A 20,324-nucleotide genomic window follows, 5' to 3' on the forward strand; every position below is an offset into this window, starting at 1 on the left:
TTGTGCCGTAACAGAGACAGGTGAAGGAATAGGAAACTTCCAGACTGCAGGAGAAAGGACTTCAGGCAATGGTTGCTGGTTCTTAGGAAGAGAGGAATTTAATGTCTTGTGTAAAGAGAAGGAGGGAGAACCAGTGGGTGAAAGTGGCATGTACACAAATATGTGTTCCAATAAATAAAAGCCTGTTCAAAAATGGTGAATTTCCCATCATTGGAAGAGTTGAGATGGAAGTGAGCAGGAAAGTCGTAGAGGCTGAATGAAATGTCCTTGAGGTCTTTCCAACCTGAGTTTCTACAAAGTGAGAAGTTCTACCAACCCATTAATTCCTCCTCTCTGGAGAACTTGCTCCTGTGGGCTACTGCTTTGGTTTCTCCCATATTTGGTTCTCTGCTGATAAATAAGAAAAAATTAATGGATAAGACTTACCTACTTTGGAAGAGTTACACACACTGGTGGACACATCTGAAAATATCCCTTTCAGGCCTCCAAAGGTTTCCACAAAGAAGTACTTGTCGCTGGATCCTGCCATGGCCAGCAGCTCCTCAACATTGGCACCTTCAATCCCCACGGCCAAGACGAGAATGCCCTTGTCCCGCAAAGCCTTGGCAGTGGCATTGAGCTCATCAGCATCATGGGATTTCCCATCAGTGATCACTATGAGGACCTGGGGGACCCCTTGGTGCAGGCGGCTGCCCCTATCTTCAGTGAACATGTGGTCTGAGAAGTCCAGGGCCTTGGCCGTGTAAGTGTCGCCTCCAATGGGCTGGTCATTCTGGAGCTCGGAGATCACCTCCCATTTTGTGCCAAGTCTATCCAGATAAAACAGAACCTCCGGGTTTTTGGCATACTTCAGAGCCCCGAACCGGACCTGATTCTTGCCTACATCAGCTTTTTTCACCAAGCCAATCATAAAGTCCTTCATGATATTATACTCATCATGGTCAATGCTGCCAGAGCTGTCAATTACAAACACGACATCTAAAACTTCAATGCGCTTGCATTCTAGAAGAGGGTGAAAAAGGAAAACCCAACAAGATTGGCTTTGCATAATTTCCCCCACCTTCTTTTTAAGAGCCAGTGTCTTCCCTCCATGAGATCAGGCTGTACATTGCACTGTCTGCTCACTGGATAACAGACACAGCACACATACATTTGAGCTGCCAGTACATAGTAATGCTCATTTAGGGCAAGGCAGATATGATGGGAAGCCTGCTGCAGGGAGTGGGGACAGTCACAGGATCATCAGGAATAAATATCTCAAGTGCTTTTGGACCCAAAGAAGAAATCACAATTCTGTGTAAATTTTCCATATGAGCTGTACCTTCAACATATGCTTCAATTTATGCAAATTTGTCTATTTTTTTTTTAAGCCATAGGGATAATGAGATTTCATTCTTAAAATAAACCTTGGGGGAACTGACCAGATGAAAATGAATTTTTTCATGGTTATATGATGGCTGACTTTTCAGGGTTAGCTTTTCTCCCTTTTTGATTTCCTTGAAACATTCTATTCATGATTAGGCGTCATCATAGAAAGTCCATCTCACACTTCATCATAGAAAGAAGCCCATTTCAACCAAATGGTACTAGCATGACATTCTCATTAACTTTTAAAATGTGAGGTCAGTGCCACAAACAAGCAAAACTGGGACAATGAAAGACCCAACTGGTACTTGATCTGTGTGTGTGGCGTGTTCTATCTGGCGGTGCAGAGTTCCAAATTCCCACTCACTTATTCTGGAGAAATGGAATTGTGAGGCAGTGAATGATTTATTGCTTATGTAGCACAATCTTTTTATAGGCCTTGGAAAGATGTGTTCCAAATGTTAACTCATCCATTCTGTAGAAATGGAATTGTGGGAAGGTCCCCCCCCCAACCCCTGCTTCTGGACGCTCACCACATTCCCTTCTTTGGCAGCCACTTGCTTGCTGCATGGCAGGGCTGTTGGAAATCCTACAGGCAATGCACTTACTCCACTGAGCAGAGGCCATGTGTACAGAGCCATGAGCAAATTCTCCAGAAAGCTAGGGTCTGCAAAAGAAGAAACTATGTCCCTCTGTCCTTTAGCTGCCCAGGAGAGCCTGCTTGAATAACCTAGGGTGCTGGGGGGTGCACTGCTCAGTGTTGACATCTTTCAAAGAGGTCAGACTTTTCCTGGGTAGAGTCACCAGGACACACAATCTAGGTGAACTTCTCTTTCCACAAAACAGACTGCAGTCACCTAACCTTCCAGTGACGTTTGAACAGAACCATGTCTTTCCTTTTGTTCAAAACTCCATTAAGAGCCATCTCCTTTATAGAGGTTTGTCAGAATGCCCCTGTCATCAAGCCCCATGGGTCCCTTTTATTTGCTGAACTTTTGTTTCTATCACTTTCTTTACTCTGCAGTTTCCTGGGAACACAGTGGTGACTACCCTATTTATTTCCTTTGAAGCATCCATTGCTCCAGGTCCTATATTATACCCCTCCTTTTTAAGATTTAACAAATATCAAAGTGTTCTTAAAAGATTATCTCATTTTACATAAGCATTGGTTTTTAAAAATTGTAAAATTAGCAAACATATGTAGTGGATGTTGGGTCAAAGGGGAGCCACTTTGCCCAGGAGGTTATGCCCCTACTGTTTGTGAGTGGGCTACATGTAGCCCCCAAACTCAGATTATATGAGGCTGGGCCCAGGCCCCAAGGGGGAGCTGACTCTGTGATGTAACTCATGCTCCAGTGCTCCCTAAGCAATCAGGCTGAGGCTGGACTCCACCTGAGATCACCTCCTTACTTGACTTCTACTCCTGCTGTCCTTACTCCCCTTCTGAAAATATCTCCATGATAAATCACCTCCACAAGAATCCCCAACTCAACTTCTGTTTCTAGGGGACCAGACCTAAAACCTGGTCAGATACCATTTTGTCTAAAACAGAGGATGCATCACCCCAGTGCTTTATCTACAAATGGGAGTGAATCTAGATGGATCAGAATTGTTCCTTACCATCTAATTTCACAGTTCTTTTGAAACTGCATTTTTACATGCAGGCAAAAAGCCACTAGGATAAACATTTCAATTAAACAAATAGCTTACAGTGTTCAAATAGTAACCTGTTGAGTTCAAGAAGCAATGACTAGCATGGATGTATGGTGTTTGGATAACCCCCCCCCCCCAGTGGATATGCTCATGCCTACCTTCACGGGGGCTGCAGATCCCAAAAACAAGATCATCTTCAATGTGCTGCAGAATGTCAAAATTTTCAACATAAAAAACCATCTCAGGTCTCCCGCTGATCTCCTCGAGCTGGGTGACATTGGAGCCAAACACCCCCACGGAGTAGATAATGATGCCTTTTTGCCTAAGTGCCTCTGCCGGGTCCTTGACTACATCCTGAGCTTCACCGTCTGTGATGAGGATGAGGAACTTCCTGACATTGGGCCGGGCCCCCTTGGCAGGGCTGAAGTACTGAGACACGAAGGTCAAGGCACTCCCGGTGCAGGTATTTTGTCCAATGTGAGCCATTCTGTCTATCGCATCTGCAATCTCACTCTGGGACATGTATCTATCAAGCTGAAACTCTTCCTTACTGTCACCACTGAACTGGACTACGCCAACCTGCACCCGATCTGCTCCAATCTTAGATTTGCTCACCAGGTTTTTCATAAATGTCTTCATTTTGATGAAGTTTTCAAGTCCTATACTGCCAGAACTGTCCACCAGAAACATGATGTCAGCCTTCATCTCTTTGCAAGCTGCATGGGAGAGAGGAGATTTTTATTCAAGTTGGCTTCATGTAAAAAGAGTAAGAGTCAACAGGAAGATCCAAAACACAAATAATTTTAAAGTTAAATGTGTTCTTGGTAAGGGTTGTTAGCATGTAAATAAAGCATTGAAGACAATTACTTTGTAATTTGCTTTAATGTGTAACTAAGGGTTTCTCAAGCTCAGCACTATTAACATTTGGGGCTGGAAAGTTTTTATTGTGGAAGGCAATCCATGCACTGTAGAATACTGCAGGATGTTTAACAGCACCTTTTCCATCTATTAGATGCCAGGAGCACTTCTCTAATTGTGACCACCAAAATTGGCAACTATTCCCTGAAGGGGCAAAATCACCCCTCACAGAAAACTACTGATCCAGCTCTAGATGACTTCATACAAGTTTAATTAGAAAGCAATTTAAATAAACCTGAAATACTCCTTAAAATCAGAAAGCATTTGATCATATCACAATGCAGTGTCTAATCATAGATCTATCCCTGCAGCAATTTATAGGAAGAAGTTAATTCATACTTATTAAGAGCTAGTTAATACAAATGCTTTCAAATGTCATTCTTACGCTTCATATAATAATTAGAGCAGCACCATTATGGACCCTTTGTTTTGATCTAGAGAATAAACAGCTTCACAGGTCAACACATCTCAACTTGGACATTTATGCTATTTCTTCACATCTGCAGTGTCAAAAAGGAAGCAGATACAAACTTATATATAGAATGGATAAACAATGAGGTCCTACTGTATAGCACAGGGAATTGTATTCAATGTCCTGTGATTAAACCATCATGGAAAAGAATATCAAAAAGAATATAACCGAATAAATATAACTGAATCACTTTGTTGTATGGCAGAAATGAACACAACTATATTTCAAAAATTTTTAAAAATACTGCAGAAAGGCAATTTGGGAGATGAAGTCCAAAGGCAAGGCCATCACTTCCCTTACCTTCTTCAGCACAGATTTCTTGAACAACCTGGTTTTTTATATCTTTCAAGGCATCAAAGTCATGCACGTAGTACACCCGCTTCTCTTCGCCTGTGATTTCACGCAGCTGTGTTTGGTTGGCCTCCTTGACCCCAATGGCATAGATATGGACCAGCTCCTCTCTTAGCCTGTTTGCTGGCCCCACGACGCTGTCCTGGGACACACCATTGGTCAGGACCACCAGGTGGTATGGGACTCTGTTTCCCCGCTGCTGCTTCGCTTTCTGCAGCAGCCCCAGGGTGAAGTTCAGGGCTGCACCCGTGTTTGTGTTGCCGCCCATCTGCCTGATATTCTCAATGGCCTTTCCCACGTCGTGCTTGTTTGTGTACTTATTGATCTCAAATTCCAAGTCCCAGCGGTCGGCATACTGGACAGCCCCGACCCGCACTTTCTGGGGAGCGATGTTGAACATTCCTACAACATCTGACAGGAAGGTCTTCATTTCCTGGAAGTCTGTGGCCTGGGTGCTCCCAGAGCCATCGATGAGCAGGTAGATGTCGGCTTCCTCAGTGTCCACACAACCTAAAATGCAACCCCAAAATTGAGTGTGGCATTAGGGCACGTGTGCTGGAGAGAGAGGAGCAGATGGGAAGAGGGGTAAATTTGCACCTCATGAGGCAGAAAATTGGGAAACAGCTTCTAAGCCTGTGCTGCTGGTTTGCCTTAGGGGAATCTTAGCAGTGGGCCAAAATAATTGTTTCTGACATTTTAAGAAGATTTGCATTATTCTCTGCCAAGATTCAGGCTCAATCTGGATATAGTAAAAGATTAGAAAAAAACTTGAAGATGATTTTCACAAGTGACTTATCAGTGCATAACTGCAGGCAAAAGGTCAAGTGGTGTGTTGAGAACTAGAGAAGGTATTTAATGACTTGGTGGACACAGGAGTTCTCTTGAAATCTTGATCAAATTATTTATTCCTCATCCACTCCTAGTCAACTGACACAACTAGGGGTATTGTCAGTGGCCTTACTTCTGTAGGGCAATGACACCTTTATGTCAATATGCTATAAATATTTGTTGAAGGATGCATGTATATGTATATAGCACACACACATAAAATATTTATATGGCGTTCACGTGTACGTATGAAACATACAAAATACATTGTGCTCTTTCTCTCTAGCTAAACTCGCAGATACTAGAATAGTATTTTCCAATAAACTACCTTGTCTTCAATCCAAATCATGCTTCCTGTTTTTTCTCTATTGGAATTTGAGGCTGAGGGAAGAAGAGGAGGGAGAAAAAAAGTACACAAAGAAAAAATAAACAAAGGAAAGAACAGGGAAATGTGTGGCAAAGGCGAGAAACAAAAAAGTGCAGGGGGATAAAGAATAAAGGAAGGTATTCTGGGGTGTTAGGAAGTAATGAGGAATCCAAATAAAGCTGCACAAGAGAAAAAAAGGGGAAATCCTTCCCCACCTTGATAGCTTTTATTCTCCCCCAATTTACACTTCATATTATCAAGATAAAGTAAAAAGCCAGGAAATCACTTTCGTTCCCTACATCATACCTGCCAAACCCTTTTGTAGATAGAACATGCAGAAGCCAAAAAAAAAAAAAAAAAAAAGCAAAAGAATGGGAATAATTCTTCTCTCAGCAAAGGGCTTTACCAGATTTGAGGGTTTCAGTCCATTCAGATAGCACAGAGACAGTATGAGTTATCTGTTTTCTCAGCTTCTTCAGAAACGTCTGGTTGTGGGCGGCCAGGTCAGAGAAGCTTTTCAGTTTGGAGATGTACTGCTCGGCAGGGTGAGAGGCGATCTTCTCCAGCTGGGTGTCGCTGGCCCCCTCCATGCCCAGGGTGAAGACGGTCACCCCTTGGCGCCGGAGGTTCACGGCAGCCTTGGTCACGTTGTCCGCTGATGGGCTGTGGGTCACCAGCACGGCGATCTGAGGCACCCCCTGATTCTTCCGACTGCCATTCTGTGCAGTGAAGACATCCTTCCTGATCTTTCTCAAGGCAGCTCCGGTGTAGACCTTCCCAGTCCGGGGAGAGAGGCTCTGGATGTGCTGGAGAATCTCCGACTTGTTTATGCCCCTGCTCAGCGGGTTAAGCACCTTTGTCTCATTGCTATAGGCCACGAGGCTGACCCTCATGCAGTTTTCCTTGATGTCCAGAGCAGACACACTTTCTTCCAGGAATTCTTTAAGATAGTCAAAATCCTCCCAGCTGCCATTGATGGATACATCCAACAGGAACACAACATCAGCCACAGAAGAACCTTTGCAAACTGTGGGCAAGGAATAAACAGGCACAGTTTTAGTTGGAGGCTCAGCATTAGAAGGCATGGAGAACTCTACCCTAGTTTGGTTATGCATGTCAAGCAGGAAGGAAGTGTACAAAATGATTATGAATCTGAGATCAGAGGTCCTGGGTTCCAAGATTGGAGCTAGCTAATCTCCCAGCTTCAATTTCCACCTCTATAAAATAAAGATAACAAGAATATTAATCTCACATATGAATGAACAAAGAAGATGTGGTATATATAATATTACTCAGCCATAAAAAAGAATGAAATCATGCCACACGAATGGACCGCGAGATGATCATACTAAGTGAAGTAAGTTAGATAGATAAAGAAAAATAGCGTGTGACATCACTTATATGTGGAATCTAATATATGATACAAATGAACTTATTTACAAAACAGAAAGAGATATAGAAAACAAAGGAATGGTTACCAAAGGGGAAGGGGGGGTGGGAGAGGGATAAATTAGAAAGTTGGGATTAACATATACACACTACTATATATAAACTAGATAACCAACAAGGGCATACTGTGTAGCACAGGAAACTCTACTCAATATCTTGTAACCTATAAGGGAAGAGAATCTGTATATGTATAACATATATAGCTATACATATATATAGTTATATATATATATGTGTATATATATATATATATATATATATATAACTGAATCCCTGTGCTATACACCTAAAACGAACATGATGTTGGAAATCAACTATGCTTCAATAAAAAAATTTAAAAATTAAAAAAATTTAAAAACCAATGGGAAAATATTGTTCCAAATATTGACCTCATAGAGTTCTTATGGGGATTAAATAAAATCATGAGCTTAGCATGGGGCCTGGCACATGAAAATCACTCAATGAACAGAAGCTACTATACTGTATTAAAAATAACTATTAATATCAGTAGTTATAGCACAAACATGCTTAAGCAATTGATGTTCCAAAATTTTATTGGGGAAAGATGCTAGTAATAAGATTAATATTTTCATAGATCACTACAAGAAAAGCTTTCTCAATCAAGAGACAATTATATATGTCATCGCATCCAAACTGACTTAATCAGACATAATGTGAGTTTCCTACATCATTTATTTGGACTTGTATACTTAGAGCAAATTTTTTTTACTAGCCCTCCCCTGTCCCTCTCTTGATGTTCATAAACTCTAGGCCATTCTTGATAATAGAATAGTAGAAGGGGACAGACCAGAGCAGCATGTTGGTGTTGAGCAGAACAAGGAGAAGCTAATTTAGAACAGAGCTGCAGCAAGGGGTAGCATGGGGCTGAAACAACAGGACACAGACTCTGATGCCAGACTGCAGCTGGGCCCTGGGCAGGTCACATCACCTCTAAGAGTGCCTGCATGTTCCTATCTAAGGAACAGGGGGCTTGGACTCCCGGAAGTGGTTTTGAGCTCTAACATTCTGTATGATGTTATATGGCTTCAGGAGTCAAGTATTTCTTTAGGAGCAAATTGACTTTCAAATGAACCAGGAATAAAGCTGCACAGTAAGTGAAGTCCAGGGAGAAAGCTCAGATAGCTGGGTGGCAGGGAGTAGGTGTTCATGAGTTTTAAGAAGCCTGTGAATGACGGGCAATACCATAAGTGAAACTTGAAAAACCAGGGCTTACCGAGTTCAATGAATATACAACAGCCACAATCACTGGCCATTCTATATTCAGCTGTTCTACATTTAACATCTGAAAATGCAGCCCGGCTTTTGGGGAAAGAAATGCTCACAAAGTCTTAAATCTTTTCTCATGTTGATCTTCAAAAGCATCTTATCATCATCCTTACACCTGCTGCTGAACCCACCTTCCACAAGAATGTCATTGACTGTTCCATCCTTGTACTGAATTGCTTCCTTGAGGATCTGCGTCATGTTTTGGGAGAAGGCGCTGAGGTCTCTGACTGTTCGGAGGTTGTAGCGGAACTGGCCCGTGGCCATGGCCTTCAGGGTCTCCTCGGACACCCTCTGCATCCCCACAGAGATAATCCTCACTCCATCTTTGCGCAGGGCCTCAGCGGCCTCTTCCACGGCATCCTCGGAGTCTGCGGAAGCCATGACCACCAGGATGGGGGGATACTGTTTCCTGTCCCTCCTACTGGAGAAGTAGGTCCTGTGAACCTCCGGAGTGCGTTTCCAATGCGCAGGGAGCCACCCAGGAACCCGAAGTTCTTCTTGAGGTGGTTCAGCATGGGGCCTTTGCTCTTGAAGGTGTTGAGTTGGAATTCATTATGGAGCCCGTCGCTGTACTGGGCCAAGCCCACGCGGTACTTGTCGGCCTCTATGGGGAGGCTGCTGATCATCTTGTTGATGAACATCTTCACCCATGGGAAGGATTTAATTCCCAGGTGGTCGGAGCTGTCCACCAGAAACACCACGTCGGCATACTCAGGGCCTGCAAACCCAGAGAAGAACATAGAAATAAAGCAAACTTCAAAAATTTACTACCAAGTTTAATGCCAACTACATGGGAAAGAAATTGACTTTCCTCCATTACCTGTATTTGCAATACCTTTCCAAGGAACTGAAAGTAATACGCATTCTCTCAAGAAAAATAAATATCTGTTTCTTGGGCTGATTCTTTTATATGCTCTCTCATTTGAACTGATCACAAAATTAAGCACGACTTTGCAAGGAATTAATTACGAATAGGTAAACATAGTGAGGTAAAAAAATTCTTGGGTTTTTATACTTTTAGTGGACAATTTCCTCTTGTGTCTTTTTTTTCTTTAATAATTTGACCTTAATTTTTACCAACAGGATAAAAATTTTCATCAAAAAATAAAATCAAATTTGTTTGGAAATTTCTGAAAAATAGCCTTTCATTGTGATTTCCATTTAAGCAGTGCAACAAATGATCTGATTAACTTACAAACATATTGGTTTTGTATTCCAAAATGTCAAATTGATGAAGTTTAAAAGAAACCACTAAAATCAGAAATATGAAAGTGTCTTAATTTACTTTAAAGTTATTGGCAATATTTTTTGATGAGTCACGAGTGAGCATTATAATTGGTAAATTTATTCTCACATATGTAAAATGTGATAGGAACTAGTATACTTTAGGTCGGGAAAGAAATTATAGGTTTAGTTTCTATTATGAATATAATTTTTATATAGGAATACAATACTTTGCTGAATTTTAAGGCTTCGTTCAATGCCAGCTTTGATGCTAGGTATGTAGAATCATATTTTCATGTGACAGAGAATTGGGTTCAAGCACAAAATGTCATTCGCTAGTGGTCAGTCTGCTGGTTTGAATTCAGAACTCTCACCACGATACTGTAAGATCCATTTCTTGTCCAGGAAAGAGAGGGAAATATCTGTGTATGTTTGGATGGTGTATGTTTAAGAAAATACAGTGTCATTGAACAAGTAATGGGAGCCCTGTCTTTGTTATTAGCTAATCATTCTAGCACTCTCAAGCCATTCAATAGGCCTGTTTTCTCACCTTTAAAATGAATAGAAAATATCCAAGGTCCCTCCTCACTCTCAGATTCCGATGCTCTAAAAGAGTTACTAGATAAATTCTAATCAAATTAAAAGAATTTTTCCTGTCTGCAACTGCTAAGAAACCAGCTTTAGCACCCCTGCTTGTTATTTAATTCTTTTTGGAGCAGTCTGATTAAGGCAAAGTGAATTAAAACTATTTTTTTCTTCTAAACTACCTGATTTCAACTATTTTGGGATTCCTTTGATGATCATATAGCCAGCAGAATCTCAGGGGAAAACTTAATTGAGGGCCAACCAACATCTTCCTCCAAGAGAATTTTGTAACCCATCTGAGGACTGCAGGGTGACCCTGCCTGCCAGGTCTGACTGTGACCAAAAGTGACCTTTCCTTTCATGGACAGATCCCCACACCTTGTGGGCAGAAAAGAACTGAAGCACTGCACATGAGGCAGATTTCAGTTCTAATCAGGCCCATCACTGTATCTGAACCATGGAGCAAATAGGGAAAGAACATTGTCTTTTAAAAAGCTTAACATCAGGCCCACTGAGGCAACAAAGGAAAATGTTTGCAGGGCAAAGTCTAATTAATGCATCCCTTTAGAAAACTTGCTTCCAACGTCAGAGTCCTTGAGAAAACTGGAAAAGCCAGTCTAGGTGGCCCTGGACAAGAAGTGACCAGTTATGAGAATGGATTATGTGGGAGTTCCTGTTGTGGTGCAGCAGAAATGAATCCGACTAGTATCTGTGAGAATGCATGTTCAATTCCTGGTCTTGCTCAGTGGGTTAAGGATCCAGGGTTGCCATGAGCTGTGGTGTAGTTGGCAGACGAGGCTCAAATCTGGCATTGTTGTGGCTGTGGCATAGGCCAGCAACTGTAGCTCCGATTTGACCCCTAGCCTGAGAACTTCCATATGCTGCAGTTGCATCCTTAAAAAGCAAAAAAAAAAAAAAAAAAAAAAAAAAAAAGGGATTATGTAAGAAGTGGCAGAGGCCTTGAAGGTGAGGCCAGTTTTTTGCCTTCAAGTGGATTGGACATGGATTGCTGACAGACAGTGGATGCTCTTGAGCTCTCTTCAGGGTAAAAGCACTTTCTTTACAATAAGCAGACAAACAGTTTAAATTGGAGCAAAATCCTGATGCTTAAACAAGACAATGTTTTGGCACAAACAAATTAGGAAGAGACATTTCAAATTTTCCAGGTCTGAACCTAATATTAAGAGAGAATGTTCATGCAACCTCCCAGAAGACCTAGGAAGAGTTGAAACTGAGGACAAGAAAACAGATCTCATAACTTCCTATTGTTAACAGGGAATAAGATCCAGAAACAAATGATCTTCAAAGAAACACGGGGTGACAGCAAAAGAGTGAGTGGTCACTCCCACCCTGACCATCATCAAAATCAAACAGAGCAAAACAAAGCTCTTAACTATGAAGCAAGTCAAACTCATATATTATATATTTCCCATAATGAAAACAGAGGAAAAGAATTCTTTTCAGTTTTTTTTCTTACCAGGATGTTGGTTGACAGAAACATGGGCACAAATTATCATGAGGAAAAAAACCAGCAGCATTTTCATATTATAACCTGAAAAATCAACAACTTGAAATCTGAAAAGGCAAAAATATAAACATCTAAAATTATTATTATTGGAATAATATTATTTGGGAAATTAAGATTCATACACACAAGAGCACACACAATTGTATAATGAATTGAGTATAACTGGAGACAAGGAATTTCTGAGGTTCCGCAACCTTTTGATCTGTGCCCTAGAGAAAAACGAACCACCGACATTTACAGATTTATAAAAGCTTCTCCTGGCCCCTAGACCCTCTAAAAACATGAGATTTTGGATTGTCAGTAGAAGTAGCCAGATGCAGTCTAGTGCCACCTAATATTGCTGTGTTCCTATGAATCATTTTCCCTGTACCCTAGTGTCACCCTCTGTCCACTTATTGCCAAGACAATTCAGAGTTCACATTTGAGACACGGTCTAAGACGTGATTTTTAATTTCTCTGTCATGAACACATAGGCGTGTTTCCTCTTTGAGAAGTAGTTCTAGGTATTGGTCAAGGTTCTCTTTTCTCTTTTTCCTACTTTAATTAGAGAGGTAACCATGTCCCCTTATTCTCAAATTTGAGAGAAGACATAAAAAAATTAGTGACCCTCCATATTCCATTGATACTTTGCTCCTCAGAATGATGGATTTTTGCCATTTTGGTTCCACTACCTAGAATCACATGACGCAAGGGTTTTCTGATTCTAGTTTGGCTTAAAGTATTTCCAGCAATCTTGAATGATTTGTTTTATGGGATAAAACAGGATATTAAAGATATTGACAATAAATATTTTAATTAATCAATAAATATTTTAATAAATTATTTTAATTAATCATTCATTCACTCATTCATCTATTGAACAAAAAAATGAATTGGTCTGTGTTAGTAAACTAGTATTTCTTGTTTCTTGCTTAATTCTTACTGAAATGTGTATTGATACATATGGCTAACTCACTCCTTGTCAGAGAGGCTCTTATTGTGCAATATTTCACCCTTTCAGAAAAAGGAACTTTGCCATGAAAATTCCATCCCCATTTCCTCACCTACTCCATCGTCTCTCTGACATTCTGGAATTTTGGACTCTGTTCTGTTCCTTCAGAGGAAGCCTAGATGATATCAGCTTTTCAGGCTGGAAGTCAATTTATCCATCCCATTTCAGAGAAAATCAGTAAACTGGAAGGGGCTCTTAAGAGGTTGTTTTCAGTCCAACCTTTTATTTTGGAAGAACTTTATTTCCAAAGTGGATTGTCCAAAGTGAAAACCAGTCTTACTCTCTGTACAGATTTTCTACTAATGTGTATAAAAATAATAAATTCTACCATTTGGGGAGCCCTGACTGTATGCCATGCCCTGTACAACAGCTTTACACTTGTTCTCCTGTTTGATGTCAACAGTAAACCTAGAAGCAAGTCATATTACTGTTCCTGTTTTGCAGATAAAGAAACAGGTTCATCAAGGGGCATGTGACTCAAGGTCACATGGATAAAATGGGCCACAGTTAAGACTAGAGCCTGCATCTGTCTGACTCTAAAATCTGGACTGTAAAATTCGGTTCCTCTGAATCCCAAGTTACCTGGTTCTCTGTCTTTTTTCTAAGTATTAGGAGATATTGATACCTGTTTCTGTGTCTTTTTATTTTTGCTTTTCAAAACCAGGGCCTTATGCTTTATGCTCCTTTTCTGTTTATGTTATGAACTTTATAAATGAGTGCTTTCTTTAGGAGTTATAAGAGATAAAAGAGTAGAGGCTTCAGGATACTCTATAGAATAAATGCCAAGATGGGAAGAAAGTAGTGTGGAATGGACATTAAAACCAGGATAGAAAAGTGAGGATTAGGTAAGGCCACAAAAGTTCCAAAAGTTCCAGATGATGCATGCAGCATCTGAAAATTTCCCCATGCAAGTGGTCAATACTACGGGTACATTTTGGTTACCAAAGGGGTCAGATGGTGGGGGGGAATGATGGATTGAGGATTTGGATTGGCATATGCTAGCTGTGGTATATGGGATGATAGGTCAATGGGGACCTGCTGTATACCACAGGGAACTCTACCCAATATTCTGTAATGGTCTATGTGGGAAAAGAATCTGAAAAAGAATGGATACATTTACATGTATAACTGCATTACTTCGTTGCAGAGCAGAAATTATCCACAACACTGTAAGTCAACTATACTTCAATACAACTTTTTAAAAAAAGTTGAGTTTTTTTGGGGGGAAAGTAAAATAATTTCCTTGCATCCTTTAAATGGAATGCAAAATTTGAAGTGCTGTAAGGCTATACAACGTGGAAGCCTATTGAAAAGGGCTCTTGAAGTGCTGATGTGCCCTGATTTGTGTGTGTGACACATATGCGTGGGGAAGCTTGGGTTCATTTTTACCACATCAAAACATGGATGGGTTGCCTATAATCTGTCTATTGTTCTACTATCAGAGATGGCTAGGATTTGTATACTTAAGTGGGATGGATGGGGTGCTTGGGGTTAATAGAAGTAGACTATTGCCTTTGGAATGGATTAGCAATGAGATCCTGCTGTGTAGTACTGGGAACTATGTCTGGTCACTTATGATGGAGCATGATAATGTGAGAAAAAAGAATGTATACATGTATGTATAACTGGGTCACCATGCTATACGGTAGAAAATTGACAGAACACTGTAAACAAGCTATAATGGAAAAAAATAAAAATCAATATACAAATTTTTTTTTACATATCCAAATATTTAAAATAAAAATTGCAAATTCTCAAAGACATAAAGGGAGAATGAAGAAGATATGTATTTAACATTAACAACATAAAATTTAAAATCATGGTACATCTTATCTTAATATAACAGATTGATTTCGTCTTCTTATAGACACCCTCTCAAAAGGTACAGATCTCTTTAAAAATCAGAATTTTGTAGTACTGCATTCATTCTGATTCAAGCAAGCAGAGGATAATACATCTTTTTTAGAAGTTTTATGATATAAAAAGCCTTTGAAAAAAATCTAGATCTCTTAGCATAATACCCTCAAGGTCCATCCATGTTGTTGCAGACGGCAAGGTTTCATTCCTTCTTATGGCTGAGTTTTATTCCATTGAATATATACATTTTCTTTATCCACCTATCTATGGATGGAATAAGTCACAGAGAAACAAATACTGTCTGAATTCACTTATATGTGGAATCTAAACAATGAAACAAATGAACAAAACAGAGACAGAGAGCAAACTGGTTATTGCCAGAGGGGACCTGGGGGTGTGGGATGGGCAAAATAGGTGAAGGAGATTAACAGGTACAAACTTCCAGCTATAAAATAAATGTCACAGGGATGTACACACACATAGGAAATATAGTCAGTAACATTGTAACAACATTGTATGGGATGTATGGTAGCTGATGGATGGTGGTGACAATTTCATAATGTATAAAAATATCAAGTCACTGTGTTGTAACCTGAAACTAACATAATATTAAAAATGTATGCTAATAAAAACTCAATTAAAAAAAGAAGGAAGTGAAAAAAATCTGGATCTCTGTAAACTTTCTGTTGAGAAGGTAGAGTGTTTCTAATTTAAACTACAGCTGCAAAAGCAACAAAACCACCCAATCCTGGCTTCAAACCCAAATTGTTTAGAACTTGTGCAACACCTCTCTGGAGGCTGTTAAGAACCAGGGGTTTCAGGGTAACCTCTGCCCCTTATGAGCCAGTACATAATCTAGGACATGTCTTTGACAAAATATTAAAAGCCCAGAAGGGATACAAAAAAGACTTCAGCAGAATGAAGGTAAATGCCCTTTCTTTCCTTTAAAATGAACATGCAGGAAACACCATTTCTAATTACCAATTTTAGTTTTCCTCAGAAATAAGAACATTGTCAACTTTTGTTTCATAAGAAGCAACACTGAATCTGTGCCACAAAGTTCAAGATAAACGGTTGTTTGCTTATTTAACCCCTGAGCTCTTCGGGATTTCCCTTCCTTCATCCCAGAAGTCAAAAGGGAGAAAGAAAAATATTCACAGTGAGGCTTAAGTTCATGTTGAAATGCTGTGGGAGAAATCCTTGGCACACGACAAGAACAAGAACATCGAATCAATGGTGGTGAGCAAATACATGAGCGCTCTGGGGCCAAGCCAGTTTCATAGTTTTACTGTTTGTGTCACGCTATGCCCCAAACGCATTTTCTGGAATCACAAAAAGAGGCTGTGTAAGTAAGTGTACTGTATTTGAACAAGGTCATGCAGGAGACCTGGGCACTTTAAAATGCACACTCTCCCCGGTTCAGGGGTGCTTGGCTCAGCAAAAAGGGCATCAGCTATAAAGTCTCATGACCTGGATTTCACTCAGTTCCTAAACTGTCGCGTGACTTTACATAACACCACCTCACTTCTGTACGGTCCTCATCTGAAGCACAAGGGTTATATTCTCTCTAAATATCAGCAATTCCACATGTTAACGGTTCTGTGATCTAACAAATAGTACTAGAAGAAGGGGGGAAAAATGGACAATTAAGCCAAGAGCGCATTGAGATACTGAGCTCACGTTTTGAAACAATCTGATGGAGGAAGCTGCCTCCCCCAGACAACGCCCCCTGCAGGTCCTCCGCCTGAGAAGGAGCCTGTCCTGATACTTATATTTTCCAGGAGCTGGAGCCCTCCCAGACCTCATAGCATAAACTTAAGGGAACTAAAATTTCAACAGTTCACTGGGAATTAAGTGCCCAATTTAGAAATTGTAAAAATTACAGAATAAATACAAAAGTACTTTAGAGGTACTAAAGTACTAAAACTTAGAAAATTCAATTAATTAAGCAAATTTAAAAAAAGATGAAGAGAGGATAAATTAGGAATTTAGGATTAACATATACATACTACTGTATAAAAACAGATAAGCAACAAGGACCTACTGTATAGCACAGGAAACTGTACTCATTATCTTGTAATAACCTATAAGGAAAAAGAATCTGATAAAAATAGATATATGTTTGTATAACTGAATCACTTCTGTATACCTGACACTAACACATTGTAAATCAGCTATACTTCAGTTTAAAAAAGATAAAATTGTTTTGAAAACAAGAAACTCAATAGATTGATCAAAAAAAGAGAATAGATACAAACAGGCAACTACATAAATGAAAAAGGAGACATAACTATACATAAGGAAAAGACTTTTACAAAATTGAAGCGGTAGTTTAAAATATTCACAGGAAGAGAACCTTAGGCCCAGATGGCTTTATTGGAAAGTTCTGCCAAAATTTAAGAAATAGATCAACTGAATCTTTTATAAATTATTTCAGAGACTAGATAAAGATGAATATTAGCCCTTCATTTACAGGGAGCTAATATAATGTTGATACGCAAACCAGTTAAGGACATGTAAGAGAAAGAAAAATTAAAGGCCCATTTTTCTCATTAATATAAACATAAAAAAATCCTAAATAAAACATTAGCAACTCAACTCCTTCAGTGTACAAAAAAGATAATACACCACTATCAAGTTGGGTTTATCTCAGGTATGCAAGGATATTTTAAAATTAGAAAATATATTTTTTCCAGGAGTTCCTGTGGTGGCTCAGAAGCAGGTTAAGAGCCCGACTAGCATCCATGAGCATGTGAGTTCAATCCCTGGCCTTATTCAGTGGGTTAATGGATCCAGCTTTGCCAGGAAATGAGGTGTAGGTCACAGACGTGGCACAGATCTGGTGTTGCTGTGGCTGAGGTATAGGCTGACAGCTGCAGTTCTGGTTAGACGCCTAGCCTGGGAACTTCCATATGCTGCACATGTGGCCCCCCACCCCCGAAAAAATTAAGAAAATATATTTTTCCAAAGAGAAAATGCAGATGGCCAACAGGCATCATCAGGGAAATGCAAATGAAAACTACAATGAGATAACACCTCATACCTGTCAGAAAGTTTATCAAAGAGAACACAAACAATAAATGGTGGCAAGGATGTGGAAAAAAGGGTACCCTTATACACTGTCGGTGGGAATATAAATTGGTGCAGCCATCGTGGAAAACAGTATGGAGGTTTCTCAAAAAATGAAAAATAGGACTACCATATGACCCAGCAATTCAAAGAAAACCAAAAACACTAATCTGAAAAGATACTGTTCATAGCAGCATTATTTACAATTGCTAGGATGTGAAAGCAATATGTGTCCGTAAATAGATGAATGGATAAAAAAGAGTGTGGTTTACAATAGAATAATACTCAGCCATTAAAAAGAATGAAATTTTGCCATTTGCAGCAACATGAATGGACTTGAGCAAGTATTATGCTAAGTGAAATAAGTTAAAAAGAGAAAGACAAATATTGCATGATATCACTTATTTGTGGAATCTAAAAAATACAACAAACTAGTGAACATAACAAAAAGGAAGCCAACTCACCAATACAGAGAACAAACTAGTGGTTACCATTGTGTATGTGGGGGGCAATATATGGGTAGGGGAGTTGAAGGTACAAATTATTGGATGCAGGATAGGCTCAAGGATACCTTGTACAACACAGGGAATATATGCAATTTTTGTAATAATGGCTATTGGAAATAAATCATTAACAATTTTATAAAAATTTAAAAAATAAACAATACGGTATTGATGAAAAATGAAAAAATAACTAAATGAATATGATTTTAAAAATTAGAGAATACTAGGATATAAACTATAAATATGAAAGCAAAACCATCCCATCAATTTGTAATTTTAAAAAAATGTAGCAAAGTAGGAGTAGAAGGAAACAACTTAATAACGGATATATTTTTAAAAATCTGCAGTATATACCATCTGAATGGGAAAATATGAAGTATTTTAAAGTATTTTCTTTAAAACTAAGAACCATAAAGTTGGCTCCTCTTTCACCCCAAGGTTCTGGCAAAATTAAAGCCACAAGGTTTTAAAAGAGAGTAATAACAAATATAATTGTCATTGTTTACAAGTGACATGACCGTCTATATCTATAGACAAATTATTGAAAATAACCAGTATTCAAGATGTCTTCATAAAGCATCAAGATAAAGAGTCAATCGCATTTCCATGTATAGGCAACAAGCAACTAGAAAATATAACAATTTTTTAGAAGAGTCAAAGTAACATAGCATCAATATATCAAATACCAAAAAGTAAACACTAAAATCTGTAAAAGAATGATAGCATAGTTCATAAAACTTCACTAAAAGAATGAAATAGACTGCCCAGACACGCCCATGAGTAGTTACCTTGGTAGATCAGTAGGATGGGAGGGGAGTAGTTACTTACATGGAAATAGGTGAAATTGGACCTCTCTTTCACACTGTACATAAAAGTCGACTACAGATGGATGATGTTTTTAAACATTAAAAGCAAAATTGTAAACATTAAGTAAAAACCAGAGTTGGATATATTTCTGACCTTGGTTAGGGGTAGGGGAGAATTTCTTAAACAAGACACAGGAAGCTCCAAAAAATAATAAATTTTATTATATTAGAATGAAAACATATGTTTAAAGATGTCTGAAAGAAAATGGAAATATGGGTTACATATTTGAAAAGGATAGTCAAAAAAATCAGTAAAAACTGGCATCAAAAATATATAAGTATTCCTAGAATTTCTGGGAATAGATAGCCCAAAAGAAAATGTGCCAAAAAATGAATGAAAAACAGAGAATTAAAAAACACACGGAAACTAACCATATGAAGAAATATTCAAATTCTTTGTGCTCAGGGAAATACAAATCAAGATCACACTGAGATATCATTTTATAGTTGACAAAAATTTAAAAGTCTGACAAAATCAAGTACCAGAAAGGATGTGGATAAAACAGAACTGCACAAACATTGTTGGTGGAAGTGCAAATCTGACAAAATCAAGTACCAGAAAGGATGTGGATAAACAGAACTGCACAAACATTGTTGGTGGAAGTGCAAATTGGTACTACCACTTTGGAAAACAGTTTGTCACTGTCTTATAAAACTGAACATTCTCATACCCTGAGACCCAGCAATTATACTTCTGGGAAGCTCTTGCCAATATGTTTGAGGTGATGTTTTCAGGAAGCATCAATAAAATAAAAAGGCAACCTACTGAATGGGAGAAAATATTTGCAATCCATATCTGATAAGGGGTTAATATGCAAAATATATAAAGCCCACCTGCAATACAAATAAACAAACAATTCGGTGAAAAATGGTCAACAGATCTGTATAGACATTTTTCCAAAGACGGCATACAGATGGCCAACAGGCACATGGAAAGATGTCCAACATTATTAATCATCAGGGAAACGCAAATCAAAGCCACTATGAGATCACCTCACTCCTGTTAGAATG

The 20,324-nt window shown here is 39.1% G+C and overlaps 1 protein-coding gene across 1 annotated transcript in view; it reads right to left on the reverse strand.

Annotated features, from left to right (window-relative positions):
• Positions 1-20,324, reverse strand: part of COL6A6 (collagen type VI alpha 6 chain) — a 168,494-nt gene that overhangs the window by 119,019 nt on the left and 29,151 nt on the right. The window contains 7 exon segments of the mRNA XM_021071331.1: positions 427-1,002; positions 3,177-3,734; positions 4,709-5,269; positions 6,361-6,981; positions 8,822-9,139; positions 9,142-9,408; positions 11,977-12,074. Coding sequence (XP_020926990.1) covers positions 427-1,002; positions 3,177-3,734; positions 4,709-5,269; positions 6,361-6,981; positions 8,822-9,139; positions 9,142-9,408; positions 11,977-12,043 — 2,968 coding nt within the window. The 5' untranslated portion in view covers positions 12,044-12,074.

The sequence above is a fragment of the Sus scrofa genome, chromosome 13 (genome assembly GCF_000003025.6).
Source record: "Sus scrofa isolate TJ Tabasco breed Duroc chromosome 13, Sscrofa11.1, whole genome shotgun sequence".
Lineage (NCBI taxonomy): Eukaryota > Metazoa > Chordata > Mammalia > Artiodactyla > Suidae > Sus > Sus scrofa.